The sequence below is a fragment of the Globicephala melas genome, chromosome 1 (assembly GCF_963455315.2).
Source record: "Globicephala melas chromosome 1, mGloMel1.2, whole genome shotgun sequence".
Lineage (NCBI taxonomy): Eukaryota > Metazoa > Chordata > Mammalia > Artiodactyla > Delphinidae > Globicephala > Globicephala melas.
Window position 1 is genome coordinate 73,358,272 of NC_083314.1, and position 16,081 is coordinate 73,374,352.

Consider the following 16,081-nt stretch of genomic DNA (forward strand, 5'->3'; position numbering starts at 1 on the left):
GTGTGTTAGTTTCTGCTTTATAACAAAGTGAATCAGTTATACATATACATATGTTCCCATATCTCTTCCCTCTTGTGTGTCCCTCCCTCCCACCCTCCCTATCCCACCCCTCTAGGTGGTCACAAACCACCGAGCTGATTTCCCTGTGCTATGCGGCTGCTTCCCACTAGCTATCTATTTTATGTTCGGTAGTGTATATATGTCCATGCCACTCTCTCACTTTGTCACACCTTACCCTTCCCCCTCCCCATATCCTCAAGTCCATTCTTTAGTACATCTGTGTCTTTATTCCTGTCTTACCCCTAGGTTTTTCATGACTTTTTTTTTCTTAGATTCCATATATATGTGTTAGCATACAGTATTTGTTTTTCTCTTTCTGGCTTCACTCTGTATGACAGACTCTAGGTCCATCCACCTCACTACAAATATCTCAATTTTGTTTCTTTTTATGGCTGAGTAATATTCCATTGTATATACGTGCCACATCTTCTTTATCCATTCATCCGATGATGGACACTTAGGTTGCTTCCATGTCCTGGCTATTGTAAATAGAGCTGCAATGTACATTTTGGTACATGACTCTTTTTGAATTATGGTTTTCTCAGGGTACATGCCCAGTAGTGGGATTGCTGAGTCGTATGGTAGTTCTATTTTTAGTTTTTTAAGGAACCTCCATATTGTTCTCCATAGTGGCTGTATCAATTTACATTCCCACCAACAGTGCAAGAGTGTTCCCTTTTCTCCACACCCTCTCCAGCATTTATGGTTTCTAGATTTTTTGATGATGGCCATTCTGACTGGTGTGAGATGATATCTCATTGTAGTTTTGATTTGCATTTCTCTAATGATTAATGATGTTGAGCATTCTTTCATGTGTTTGTTGGCAATCTATATATCTTCTTTGGAGAAATGTCTATTTAGGTCTTCTGCCCATTTTTGGATTGTGTTTGTTTTTTTGTTATTGAGCTGCTTGTAAATTTTGGAGATTAATCCTTTGTCAGTTGCTTCATTTGCAAATATTTCCCCCCATTCTGAGAGTTGTCTTTTGGTCTTGTTTATGGTTTCCTTTGCTGTGCAAAAGCTTTGAAGTTTCATTAGGTCCCATTTGTTTATTTTTGTTTTTATTTCCATTTCTCTAGGAGGTGGGTCAAAAAGGATGTTGCTGTGATTTATGTCATAGAGTGTTCTGCCTATGTTTTCCTCTAAGAGTTTGATAGTGTCTGGCCTTACATTTAGGTCTTTAATCCATTTTGAGTAGCAAAGCATTTTTAAAGGCCAGGAGAGGGAGGGGGGTATCGTGGGGGTATGTGATCAGCTCGTGCACAATTCTCTGATTGGTTGATGCTGAGCTAACATGGCAGTTAACATTATTAATCCTTCAGTTCCAGAAGGTCTGGGGGCTATGTGCTCATTATCATCAAGTATTCTAGTTAATTTCTTCCATTTGGTGCTGGTATTAGCATCTGAAGAAGTCAGGAAATATGCATCAGATACTATTACCTGGCAACTTCAAAGAGGAGCTAAAACAGAGGGTATGGGAGGGATCTGTCCCGGGAAGGCCCCATAGGATTCCCCTTGGTTACACTCCTAGTTGGAGTAGCGGCTAAGATATCATGCTTGCAAAAAAAATTTTAGTTACGGACTATTAAAGCTGGAAAAGATCATGAATATTCTCTAGCCCAAAGTCCTTATTATATCGATGAGGAAACTATTATGAAAACAGGTGAAGAGCTGGATAAAATGGCAATTGAGGAGCAGCCAAGTCTATCTCTTTAGTCTGAAGCCTCTTGTACTACATTAGCTTTCAGCTAGTACAGTGGAACCATAATCATGATAACAATTATGATGTTTGAAAATCACTCTATTACACAATGATGTTTTTAAAAGTTAAAATGTCCTAAGAGATGAGAACCGTTGGCTAGTAGGAGATTTTAATTTTAACTCTTTGTGGCGCCTTTATTTCTTTATGAAGAAGTGAGTATACATTTTAAGAAGCTATTGATGATCAATGGTTTGTTCCAAATTAAGAAGAGATAGATCAAAACCTGTGTAGGTTGAACACTGGATGGCAAAATAGAATAAGTAAAACCAATACCTGCTGCTCATCCATTTTTTGAAGAACTTCTCTTATCACCACCACCCCCATTCCAACAACAAAATGAAACAAGCAGACAAACAAAAATCTTGTGTTCTGTGCTCTTGCTAGACCAGTTACAGTTGACCTCATTAATAAAGATGAAACGAATCTCTCGTATGTATTTTACCATATAGTAATACGATTAAAATTTTATTTCTAGGAAGATCCTTCAAACTTCTGTTTCTATTTTCCTCCTTTCTCAGATACGACCCAAATGGGGACCATTATTTACTTAAATTCATACAACTAGTTAGTGGCCAAAGAAAGGCCTTTTAATTTTTCTTTCTGAGGTTCGGACATTTGTTTCTGTAACGTCACATTTCATCTCATAGGCATGGTTCCTGTTATGCAACAAACGTAAGCCTCAGAAATTTCCTTGTTATTTACAGTTCCAGCTCATTTTAAAGGGTGAGAAAGAGGCTGGAAAGGGAACTGGGATAGAAGAAGCCTCCTGCTGTTTTCTTTGGGGCCTCAATTTATCACTACTCTCAAACAAGCAAGCCTTTGTCGTTCTGGTTTCCCTGATTTCTTTGGCACATTCTACACATATTTTGTCCTTTCTAACACGTGGTTTCAGAACTACTTTCTTATAAACAGCCTTTAGCTTGAAGAATTGGTTCTTAGTGTAGCAAACTTTCCCACTCTATTTCACTGATTTGATTAGAAGTTTAAACATGAGTACGTATAGAGCTGATTCTCCTCATCACCACCCACCCCCCATCCTGCCCTCCATGCCAGATACCAAACTCTCATCCTTTTCTACTGAATGATGGGATTTTCTGACACCGATTCTATTTCTTCCTCAGGATCAGGTAGACACCCTCACAGACCTGGCAGCATATTTTGAAGAAATAGGCCATCCCAGTGCTGGGGACATACGGGCAAGGCAGGAGTCCCTGGTGTCTCGGTTTGAAGACCTGAAAAAGCAACTGGCCAACCGGAAGAATAAGCTCATCGACCTTCTCCTCCTGCACCAGATCTGCAGAGACACAGAGGATGAGGAGGCCTGGATCCAAGAGACTGAACCTTCTGCAGCTTCCACCTACCTTGGTTAGTACAGCCGTACAGCCCGAGCAGGCAGAGCCATAAGGAGAAGACCAAGGTCTGCAGATAGTTTGAGGGATCTGGGATCCAGTAGCAAAGTTTGCCCTCAGGTCTTTCTCCTTAGACTCTTGAACATTTTTCCTGCTTTCCAAAAAATAAAGATTTTTTAATAATTCATCCTGAGAAGTTTTCCTCCTAAAACCAGACGTGAAAAATGCCATGAATTTAAGGCCTCTGGGAAGAGCTAAAGTAACCATCATTTTGCTACTTGCTCTAAGTTATTGCCAAGGTCCTTGGCTGAGCGGTCATGGTTAGCGTTTGAGGTCACAAGTGTTTTTGTTTATATTGTCAGTGACTCCCTTTTATAAGGGGAGCTATCACAAGGATATGTATGAGCTATTACAAGGATAAAAGGGGTGAAGCAGCAGATAAAGTACATAATTTCCTTTCCTTTGGAATCAGTCAGTCCACCATTGTTAGTGCCAGGACACTTGCATTGAAATACAGAAAAAAGTGCACATAAATATAATGCAAACTTAATATACATGTATTGGGTACATCTGTGAGAGGCTGGACCATATGACAACAGAGGGGCTAGTCTGGGAAAATATCCTAGAACAGAAAAGATCTCTTTGAGGGAGAGACAGGCATAGAGGGTTTCTGGAGACATTTAGTGTGAACTATATGGAAGAAAATTTTGGAGGAAAGAGAGTTGAGGTGTGGACGGGAGACAGGGAGGATGAAGTAGACAGCTGGAACTGGGGACTTTAGAAGCAGGAAATTAACGGTACATAGTATTTATTATGTGCTTGTTAGTGTTAACCAACGAGTGAGACACTTTTTGTAAGTTATGTCTAATCTTTACAAGGAAAACTACAAAACAGTTATTTTTAGTTTAGAGGACTTAATAATTTTCTGGCATCCATAAAAATAAGCAAGTAGAAGATCCTGCTTTTTATACCACAGTATATTGAAAGAAAATTGGTTGCATGAAATTATTGGAAGTTTGAGCTGAAGAGTTACGTGCCTTTCTACTTATCATCCAAAGAGAAGAGTGATTTATTCATTGTCTTTTGTAGAATAATGCATTTTCTTAGTACAAAGAGGCAAGGGGAAGAACAAAGCTGAGCAGAGTTAATTCAGACAAACAGCATAAATTTTAGGAAGCCCACTTAATGAACTTCACTGGGAAGAACTTGTAGGTCCAAGAGTTAAAAAGAAGTACAGTAGCTTCTTATTATTCTGTGTACTACAACAACGACCTTGAAATTATTTTTATCTCTAGGCAAGGACCTGATTTCCTCCAAGAATCTTCTGAACAGACACCAAGTCATCCAGGCTAATATTGCCAGCCATGAGCCACGCATCCAAGTGATAACAGAGAGGGGAAACAAAATGGTAGAGGAAGGTATGTATGATTCAGATTGAATTGACCTGTCATCACTGTGCCAGATTTATGAGAAGTTTTCTTTTCAATTTTTGGGCTTCATTCCCTTATCTACTTTGATACTTTTACCTGTATAATTTTCCTTCTGCATGAAGTTCCTCTAACATTTCCTGTAGTGAAATCCTGCTAATAATAAATTCTCTGGGCTTTTGTTTTGGTCTAAAAGACTTCCTTTTGCTTTCCTTTTTGAAACATATTTTCACTGAATATAAAATTCTTGGCTGATATTGTCTTTCTCTGAGCATTTTAAAGATGCTGCTGCACTGTCTTCTGACTTGCAGAGTTTCTGGTGAGAAGTCTTCTCTCATTACTATCTTTGCTCCTTTGTATGTAAGGTCTTTCTTCCCTCTGACTCTTTTATCCCTGGTTTTCACCAATTTGCGCCAATTTGATTACAGTATAACTTGGTGTAGTGGTCTTTGTTTCTTTAGCTTTGCAATCGTTGAGCTTCTTGGATCTGCTTTCTTATGGTTCTTCCAGGGACGTTTTTATTCTGGAACTAATTTAGAGACTAGTTCACTACTAAGGTATAACCCTTCTGAGGATACTACCTCATGTATTATAATATCTTTCCACTTTGGTGGGAGCTAATTTTAATTATTCACAGCCCTATGTGACCTTAGGAGTTTTTTGGCCTACTGCTTTCCAGTCTTCTTTTCCTTACCCTTGAAGAGCTTCCTGACACATGTGTGCAAAGAAGTAATCAGTCACATACTTCATGGGACCTCTATGTGTATCCCCAAAACTCCATCCCCAGTACAGCACCCTTCTCAGTACTCTGCTCCACAAGCTCTAGCTGTCTTGTCTTCCCCCAACTCTGATCTCTGTCTCCTCAGAATGGTGTGATTGCTAGTTCTATTTGGGCTAGTCCTCCCAGCACTGCAGTCTACAGACTGCCCCAGGCATAAACTGTGGCAGTCATAAGGCATAGCTCATTTCTTTCCCTTCTCTCAGGAGTCACACTCCTCTGCCTATCTTCTGAAAATCATTGTTTCTTACACTGTGTCTTGTTTTCTAGTTGTTTAGGATGGGAGAACAATTCCTGCAGTAATAAATCTTTTATGGGTAAAAATGAAAATCTGCTGGTTGATTTTTGCTGACACTTCACTGTATTTTCTTGGTTTATCTGTGGAGGTGTTCACCAAATTCTAAAAAACATACTTAACACAATCCTAAGAATGAATTTTAATTCATTGATATTAAAAAAAAAAGAAATGAAAATCTGCTGAATTTTTTGCTTAAGCTAGAGAATACACATTTTTGGAACTCTGAGCAGTACCCACACATAGCTATTTTGTTTTCAGTCTGTATATCAGAGATTGTACCACCCAATTCACCACCACACATATACCCTATCCCCCATTAGCATCTATTGATGCTTAATCTCACTTATGACATCCCAGTTCCCAGGAACTTAGGTGAAATGTCACATTGACTACATGCAGCATCATTCTCATGGCTCCCTTTCTCTCTCCCAGCTCACCAAAAGGATTAAAGTATAGTGGATATTAACGAGGGTAAAATTCTCCTTTTCTATAACTACTCTATAGGACACTTTGCTGCAGAAGATGTGGCCTCTAGGGTCAAGAGTTTGAATGAGAATATGGAATCTCTCCAGGCTCGAGCTGCTAGACGGCAGAATGATCTTGAAGCCAATGTCCAGTTCCAGCAATATCTAGCTGACCTGCATGAAGCAGAAGCATGGATTAGAGAGAGGGAACCTATAGTAGACAACACTAACTATGGGGCTGATGAAGAAGCAGCTGGGGTAAGGTGGGCACAGGGAAGGATATTGTCTAGTACTCACCAAATTAGTACCAAATTAGAACCTGATTAGATTGTGTGACAACTACAGGTTTTCTCAGATTTTTCGGAGTTTCCAGAGTGATAACCTTTGGCCTTCATCTGCTGGGATAACCTGAGTTAACAGAAATCCCAAAAGATACACCACATTTTCCTAACCCCACAGAGAGCCATAGTTCTTAGAGATTATCTAAGCCCAAAAAGGCATGACCAGACATCTATGCCTGTCTTGGTCCCATCCTAAATTTCCCAGACTGAGCTTGGGATTTCACAAACCAACCATAGTTTTAACACATACTTAATTACTTTATTGTAATAAAGCCAGGCAGACAGACACGTTGGGGCAAGAAGAACTTCTAAGGTCATAATTACCCTTTATATCCATTTCTTTGTTTTGCTCATTGTCCTATGGTCAGCCAGTATAGTATTTCACAAACCCTATGCACTAGAAATACTTGACATGGGCATCTAAAGTTATGCCAATATTTAATCCTACAAAGCAATGTCTTCAGCAGTATCCTCTTTCAGCTGTGATGTGCATTGAGAAAACACTTGTGCAATTTGACTTTATTTTGATTAAAGCAAATATATTGATATTGTTGTTCATTTAACTCTTATTTTCTTGATACTTGCAAATTTAGAGTTAAAAAATTTATTATATGTGGAGAGTGTCTCTTACCAGGAATTAGGACAATAAGTATAACACAAAACAATAGTTGAAACACTCCCCAGGGATGCTTAGTGTTCTTCCTGTGTTTGCTTCTGATGATTTTCCCATCAACAAATTCAGGCTCTTCTAAAGAAGCATGAGGCCTTTCTAGTGGATCTGAAGGCTTTTGGAAACAGTATGCAAGCTCTTCGGGATCAGGCAGAAGCTTGCCAGGTAAGAAGGACTTAGGTATGACAAGAATCACATTCTCCACCACAGAGGAAAAGGAATTAGGAGATTCTCTTTCTTACCAGTTTTTACTTTACATGGTCCAGGAAGCAACTGCAATAGAAAATAATAAGTCCTGTGATCTTTAGACAGGCGCTGTGGCATCTTTGTAGCACCTACAGAGATTTAGTTTATAAGAATTTCTCAGTAAGTATTATCATTTATTCACTGGTATATTATTTTTTTGCTTTCCTTTTTCATTTTATACTTTCATTCTCTGTCTTTTCCTATTTCTTTTATTTGCATCTCTCCTCTTATATTCCCTCCTGATTTATTTCCTCCCTTTCTTAGTTTTTTTTATACTGACACTTATTAAATGTCTACCATGTGCAAGCATGAATAAAAAATAATCCTGACTTGAAGGAAAATTACAGTCTATTAGGTCATAAATTTTAACAAATAATTGCATATAATAGATATATGAACAGGAAAAAGAATCTCAAAGAAAGGAGTGTTTCATTCTTTTGAAATGAGAGTGCTGGAGGATAGGAAAATCTTCATAGCTGAGGCAAACCAGTTTATTTTTTTTAAGGGTAGTTTACTATGCAGATAATGAGAAGAAGGGCTCTTCTAGTGAATAAGCTATGAGAGCAAATGCACTGAAGCACAAAATAATCAAGTGTATTTGGGAAATGGGAAATGCAAAGGACTGAGAATGTGAGAATGGCTAGACTGTAAGGTGAAAATAAGTGTCCTGAAGAGTGATGGGAGCTGCAATCAACTAAATGATATGGGTATCTCCTAGTATAGTGGAAGCAACAGAGACACACTTCTCACATTCAAGAAATTCTGTCTTACGAGGGGCTCTGAATCCATTCACTGGGAGTAGAAAAGACATAGACTCACTCTGTCAAGTCAATATATATTTACAGAGCTTTGGTGCTGTGCCTTCCTCAAGCTCTGCACAGTGGGTGCCTACACAAAAACAGGTGGATTTATGAATTGTAAGTTATGAGGAAGCAGTACTTAAAGGATACCAAATCAGAAGGATAGGTAAGGGGAAGTACATCTTCAGCTCCAATCTGAAGAAGGTGTGGGCCATTGCTTATGAAGAGGGATTATATTTTGTTCATTCTCTCAGAGATATCATATTTGGGAAAAATGAAAATCAGAGAAGACCATACCTTAGAGGACAGGTTAAAAAGGAGAGAGAGACAAGATATTTGATCTCAGTTTATGTTCTCAATTTTTAAAATTCTGTGGCCTTTCCTGTGCTGTAGATCACTCATCTCTAAAAAAGAAAGTCCACGGTTGTTTGACAAAATGCTTTAAAGACCCAGGGAATGGAGAAGGTGATGAGAGACAGTGGGTCTCTCACTTTCTCAAAAACTTTTCTGGAACATGGATGCATACAATCCTTTATTGCCTGCTTAAGAACTGGTAGTTTAGAGCATTTAATATGTTTTTGAAAACTTACATTCTTACTTGCTCACTCTGTGTTCATATTTCCCAGCCCACCTGTCCCCTGAGAAGTGTTAGGATGGAACGATATCTCTGAAGATGGCATATTGCAATAGCTCTGTTACTGGCAGCCATGTAAGAGATTTCAGCCAGGGGCTCCTCTCTCCTGCAAGGTGCAGGGATGGCCCACCATGGGTAGGCTGTACAGGGAAATCTTTCCTATGGGTGACTGGCTTGTTCTGTTTACTGTTTTTGTTCAGCAACAACAGGCTGCACCCGTGGAGGAAGCTGCTCGAGAAGAGAGAGTTGTGGCCTTATATGACTTCCAGGCCCGCAGCCCCCGAGAAGTCACCATGAAGAAAGATGATATCTTAACACTGCTCAGTTCCATCAACAAGGTGACTTTCCCTTCTACCTTTCTCCCCATCAACAGGGTGGCTCTTGCAGTCAACTCTCCCAACCCTGCCAGATACTCATATTTTAACCAGCCAATATTTTTCTATTTCTCTCTCTCTTAAATAACCATAATTTATTGAGCAGTATCTTTCCTTCAGTTGCTGTGTAGGATCCTGTACATATCTCTTGAGATTATAATACCAATTTTACAGTTAACAAAGTGAGGACTCAACGAGCTTAAGTAACTAGCCCAAAGACATGTAAGCCATGAGTGACAATTCTGTAATATGTTTACAGAATTAAACTGCCTCTTTCTTCTCATCTTTCCTTGCTCTTCTGACCCAGTGTTCCTAGTAATGGAACAAAAATGGCTGGTGTTAAGAGGAGCCTGTTCAAGGAGAAGTCTTTTGCCAACTTAGATTTTCTTTAGCCCTTATGACTGTGAGAATACTGACAAAGTATTGTCTAGGATTTTAAATATATTTCTCATAAGAGCATGAGAAATATTTTTATATTCTAATGCTTCATTAATCTCCAAAAATGATTGAGAAGAAAAAAGAGAGCTTGGGATTTGTTACTCTGAGGCCAAGTAATTTTTTTAGAGAAGCAAGAATTTTATTATCAAATAAGCTGTGTTCCAGTCCTCTTTTCTCTTTGCTCAGTCTTCTTCATTTCACCACATTATTCTCTGAGGATGTTAACTCCAGAGCAGTTAGTATAGCAACCCTCCTGTGGAGATCAAGGTCATACTTAAGCATAAAGCATTTGCATAGGTGAATTTCAGGGCAACACACAATTTTTAGGGGCTCTGGGAGAGGGATGGTGAGAAGTTATTATACAATATTGTCATATACAGGTGCTTCACCCACAAACAGCCCAGTTCAGTCCTGGCCCTATGGGTTTTTTGTGAATTCCTAGTGGACAAAATGCCCCATCATGAAGAGAATGGCTGTCAGTTTTTGAAAACCTCATCAAAGTTAAGGATCTAACATCAAATATCAGATTCCTTGATTTAAGAGGCTTATCTCTGCACTTCCTGCAACTTCTGATGTATGTTCTTTGTAATATATAAACATTATATGCTACCCATAAGCAATGGTTTGCTTCTTCTGGCCATCAGCCTGTCCCTTTGCCTAGAGACTTAGTTATGAGGGTTAAAACTTCTCCTATATGTGGCTTTTCCAAGAACTAAGGAAGAAATGGGGATTTTCTCTCCCTTTAGGACTGGTGGAAAGTGGAAGCTGATGATCAGCAGGGCTTTGTGCCAGCTGTCTACGTCAGGAAACTTGCCCGTGATGAGTTTCCTATGCTCCCGCAACGGAGGCGAGAAGAACCAGGCAACATCACCCAGCGTCAGGAACAGATTGAAAACCAGTAAGTTCTGAAGGCTGGAGAACAGAACAGTGTTTGGCCAAACATTCCAGATTGGTCAAAAACACGTCTTACGATTCTATATCTGTTAGATTAAGGATGCTTTGCAAATTCACAGATTTTAAGAGCTGAAAGTTAACTTAGGGTAATTCAAACCCTTTACTTTTTAAATGAGGAAAGGGAACCCCAGAACCATTAAGTCAAGTGCCAGAGGTCAGACACATATTAGGGTCACGTATTCTGACTCCCTGCCTGGCAATCTTTCACTCTTTCAAGGTTATCAAAAGGTCTTCTGATCTCTGTGTGAACTTTGTTTACTATGCCAGGCTACTTCATATCCAGTTGTCAATAGGAATGTGAGATTTTCACTTCTATAAAATGAGGAAGGCGTATTGACAGTCATACTGTTGGAACATTGACATTTTTATTGTTTTTAAATGGAACACTTTTTTCTCTCTCTTCTCAATGCTATTTTCCTTCCATCTTTATTTCCTCTTCTCTTTACTGTTTTCTTTTGATTTTTTCCTCCCTCTCATTTTTGTCCCTTTCATTCTCCCCCTTTCTCACCCTGCTTCTACTCTTCTGTGTTTTCTCCATCTCTTATTCCACATTTCCCATTCTCTTTGTTTCTCCACCCAGGTACCTTTCTCTCCTGGATCGGGCAGAACAACGCAGACGTCATCTATTGCAACGTTACAATGAGTTTTTGCTGGCCTATGAGGCAGGAGACATGCTGGACTGGATCCGAGAGAAAAAGGCAGAAAACAGCGGGGTGGAATTAGATGATGTTTGGGAGCTGCAGAAAAAGTTTGATGAGTTCCAAATGGTGAGAAAGAAGAACCAACTCCTCTAGACAGCTTTACGAGGGTTATCATCCTTTCCTTTTACCCCATATCTCCTCCTTAGTAACTCCTTAATTTCATATTTGCTAAATATCCTCCCCCAAACTACTGAGACTTCCACATTTCAAATATTTCTCTGGGTATTACAAGTGGAAGGAAAATGCAGAGGAAACTAGTCACCCTGACTTTGCAGCCTGCATTTCCTGCCACTCCCACATCCTACGGGAAGTGCTGGTCCCCCAGAATCTTTACAACTTGTCCTATACTGTCTTTTGTTCCTGCTTCCCAGGTTGAGATGGGGTGTTGTGAGACTCTTGCAAGGTCTAATTATGGGACAGAAGTTTGGATGGAAAGGTGGGAAGAACAACCTGACTTTACAACCAGACAATTTCTAATTTTCTGCCTACCTAAAACCTTTCCATTCTCCTTTATTCTCTCAGATCCATTCTATTATTTTAACTAGCAATTAGTATAAACTACTTCCTTCTTTCTTTTCCATATGGTACTTTCCTTACACATGGAATACAAAGCTATCGATCAATCGATAGATAAAGATAAAGTACATATGGAGACAGAGAGAAGTGAAAGAAAGGAAAGGGGAAAAAAAAAGGGTACAATTTATAAAACAATACCAAGAATGAGACTTCCATGAGAAAACTCATTAAAAGGCCATTGCATAGTGAAATAAGCAATGTCATCACCATAGATGTGGTGATGAGTTCCCTAGAGCTGCTACAACATCTTAATATAAGCAAATTGCAACTCAGACAATGAAATTCTACAAAAAGTGAAGGAATTTGTATTGGTAGAAAGAACATTACGTGGCTCAGGTATAGACCCCTTTGATGGTATAATTTAATCCAGGGAGAAATCTAGGAAAATTAATGTGCTCCATAATCCATATAAATAACAGCTCTCTTGTCATGTTTTTGATAGCCACTGGGTATCAGGGAGTTTAAAGGTACTCTTCTTTGTGGCAGACTGGAGGAAGGCAGTTTGCCGTGTACTGCAAATGTGGTTAGCAATACATTTTAACCTGTAGCCAAGTCGGGGCAAAATGAGCAGGTAAGTATGAAAGATTCTTGAGAAGGGGATTTATACTGCTTTGGATACATTTTCCCACCTAGGATTTGAAGACCAATGAGCCTCGGCTGAGGGATATCAACAAGGTGGCTGATGATCTTCAATTTGAAGAGCTTCTGACACCAGAAGGAGCTCAAATACAGCAGGTAACTATGGCTCCTTCTTTCTTCTCATTACCAGGTTTGGGGAATCTTCATTTCATTTTAAAATGCTTAATTTCATATCCTGAAGATCAACTAGAACATGCAGAAGGTAATGGCAGTATGGAGCTAACTACAGGAAAGGTCAAAGGAAATAGTTCAGATAGTCCAGCCATGTATCCATTTTAACTGATCTGAAATCTATAAATTGCCACACACACCCCCATCGCCCCAAGAAATTCAGTGATCAAATGCATGAATACAAAGAAAAGGCAGATAAAGGAGCTATGACAGTGCGAAGTGGTTAATCAAGAAAGTTTACTGGAGGAGATACTCTGGTAAAATCTGATGAAAGAAGAATATAGGTAGTAGAGATGGGGGAGAAGGCATTCTAGACCTGACTCAGATTTGGACTTGTGGTTCCATAAGAGATGTAATGAATTAATAGAATGTCTAGTCCAGTTCTCTGAGTCATCATAAACCAGTGAGGATGAATTCTCTGCCTCCTTTTGTGGTAATTGACCTGGGGTAAGAGTGAGAAGGAAAGTGCATAGGAACAATTTGCTTACTCTCTACAGTAAAATAGGGCTCTAAGAAGCTACCTGGTTTAGTCATTTCAAGACGCAGAATGGTATTATATTTCTCACAGAGAAAGGTAATACCTTCTAACTACCAAGGCAACAATTTCCACTCACTTTTCAGAGGTTGTAATGTATCTCTGTGGCAGCCAATAGCAATTGCTGCTCTAAGGTTCATTGTTCCACCCTAGAACATCAGTTTCGGAAGAAAACTAATTCCTTTCTTAGCTACAGTGGCATAGATGAGACCCAAGTTCAAGCTATCCAAGAAAGAAAGAAACCTGTGCATTTTGTAAAGGAGATAAGATGAAAACAACCAGGGTTTAAGCCCCATCTAGTCTTTTTTTAAACATCTTTACTGGGGTATAATTCCTTTACAATGGTGTGTTAGTTTCTGCTTTATAACAAAGCAAATCAGTTATACATATACATATGTCCCCATATCTCTTCCCTCTTGCATCTCCCTCCCTCCCACCCTCCCTATCCCACCCCTCTAGGTGGTCACAAACCATCAAGCTGATCTCCCTGTGCTATGCGGCCACTTCCAACTAGTTATCTATTTTATGTTTGGTAGTGTATATATGTCAATGCCACTCTATCACTTTGTCCCAGCTTACCCTTCCCCTCCCCGTATCCTCAACTCCATTCTCTAATAGGTCTGCATCTTTATTCCCGTCTTGCCCCTGGCTCTTCATGACCTTTTTTTTTTTCTTTTTTAGATTCCATATATATGTGCTAGCATACAGTATTTGTTTTTCTCTTTCTGATTTACTTCACTCTGTATGACAGTCTCTAGGTCAATCCACCTCGCTACAAATAATTCCGTTTCATTCTTCTTTATGGCTGAGTAATATTCCATTGTATATATGTACCACATCTTCTTTATCCATTCACCTGTCGATGGGCATTTAGGTTGCTTCCGTGTACTGGCTACGGTAAATATAGAGCTGCAATGAACATTTTGGTACATGACTCATTTTGATTTATGGTTTTCTCAGGGTACATGCCCAGTAGTGGGATTGCTGGGACGTATGGTAGTTTTATTTTTAGTTTTTTTAAGGAACCTCCATACTGTTCTCCATAGTGGCTATATCAATTTACATTCCCACCAACAGTGCAAGAGTGTTCCCTTTTCTCCACACCCTCTCCAGCATTTCTTCTTTGTAGATATTTTAATGATGGCCATTCTGACTGGTGTGAGATGATATCTCATTGTACTTTTAATTTGCATTTCTTTAATGATTAATGACATTGAGCATTCTTTCATGTGTCTGTAGGCAATCTGTATAGCTTCTTTGGAGAAATGTCTAGTTAGGTCTTCTGCCCATTTTTGGATTGGGTTTTTTTTTTTTTTTTTTTTTGATATTGAGCTGCATGAGTTGCTTGTATGTTTTGGAGATTAATCCTTTGTCAGTTGCTTCATTTGCTAATATTTCCCCCCATTCTGAGAGTTGTCTTTTGGTCTTGTTTATGGTTTCCTTTGCTGTGCAAAAGCTTTGAAGTTTCATTAGGTCCCATTTGTTTATTTTTGTTTTTATTTCCATTTCTCTAGGAGTTGGGTCAAAAAGGATCTTGCTGTGATTTATGTCATAGAGTGTTCTACCTATGTTTTCCTCTAAGAGTTTGATAGTGTCTGGCCTTACATTTAGGTCTTTAATCCATTTTCAGTTTATTTTTGTGTATGGTGTTAGGGAGTGTTCCAATTTCATGCTTTTACATGTACCTGTCCAGTTTTCCCAGCACCACTTATTGAAGAGGCTGTCTTTTCTCCACTGTATATTCTTGTCCCCTTTATCAAAGATGAGGTGACCATATGTGCATGGGTTTATCTCTGGACTTTCTATCCTGTTCCATTGATCTATATTTCTGTGTCTGTGCCAGTACCATACTGTCTTGATTACTGTAGCTTTGTAGTGTAGTCTGAAGTCAGGGAGCCTGATTCCTCCAGCTCCATTTTTCTTTCTCAAGATTGTTTTGGCTATTCGGGGTCTGTTGTGTTTCCATACAAATTGTGAAATTTTTTGTTCTAGTTCTGTGAAAAATGCCACTGGTAGTTTGATAGGGATTGCATTGAATCTGTAGATTGCTTTGGGTAGTAGAGTCATTTTCACAATGTTGATTCTTCCAATCCAAGAACATGGTATATCTCTCCATCTGTTTGTATCATCTTTAATTTCTTTCATTAGTGTCTTATAATTTTCTGCATACAGGTCTTTTGTCTCCTTAGGTAGGTTTATTCCTAGATATTTTATTCTTTTTGTTGCAATGGTAAATGGGAGTGTTTTTTTAATTTCACTTTCAGATTTTTCATCGTTAGTGTATAGGAATCCAAGAGATTTCTGTGCATTAATTTTGTATCCTCGTACTTTGCCAAATTCATTGATTCACTCTAGTAGTTTTCTGGTAGCATCTTTAGGATTCTCTATGTATAGTATCATGTCATCTGCAAACAGTGACAACTTTACTTCTTCTTCTTCCAATTTGGACTCCTTTTCTTTCTTTTTCTTCTCTGATTGCTGTGGCTAAAGAGGAAATCAGAAAATACCTAGAAACAAATGACAATGAAAACACAACGACCCAAAACCTATGTGATGCCGCAAAAGCAGTTCTAAGTGGGAAGTTTATAGCAATACAATCCTACCTTAAGAAACAAGAAACATCTCAAATAAACAATGTAACCTTACACCTAAAGCAATTAGAGAAAGAAAAAAAAAAAGAAACCCAAAGTTAGCAGAAGGAAAGAAATCATAAAGATCAGATCAGAAATAAATGAAAAAGAAATGAAGGAAATGATAACAAGGATCAATAAAACTAAAAGCTGGTTCTTTGAGAAGATAAACAAAATTGATAAACCATTAGCCAGACTTATCAAGAAAAAAAAGGAGAAGACTCAAATCAACTG

General features: G+C 38.8%; 1 protein-coding gene across 4 annotated transcripts in view; it reads left to right on the forward strand.

Moving 5' to 3' along the window:
* The window catches only part of SPTA1 (spectrin alpha, erythrocytic 1), a 65,957-nt gene that overhangs the window by 20,286 nt on the left and 29,590 nt on the right, over nt 1-16,081 (forward strand). For all 4 annotated transcript variants that reach the window (XM_060286426.1, XM_060286431.1, XM_030841872.2 and 1 more), the window contains exons 16-23: nt 2,944-3,187; nt 4,467-4,589; nt 6,179-6,396; nt 7,222-7,314; nt 9,030-9,167; nt 10,388-10,539; nt 11,176-11,362; nt 12,506-12,607. In XM_060286426.1, the coding sequence (XP_060142409.1) occupies nt 2,944-3,187; nt 4,467-4,589; nt 6,179-6,396; nt 7,222-7,314; nt 9,030-9,167; nt 10,388-10,539; nt 11,176-11,362; nt 12,506-12,607 (1,257 nt within the window). The remainder of the gene's footprint in view (nt 1-2,943; nt 3,188-4,466; nt 4,590-6,178; nt 6,397-7,221; nt 7,315-9,029; nt 9,168-10,387; nt 10,540-11,175; nt 11,363-12,505; nt 12,608-16,081) is intronic.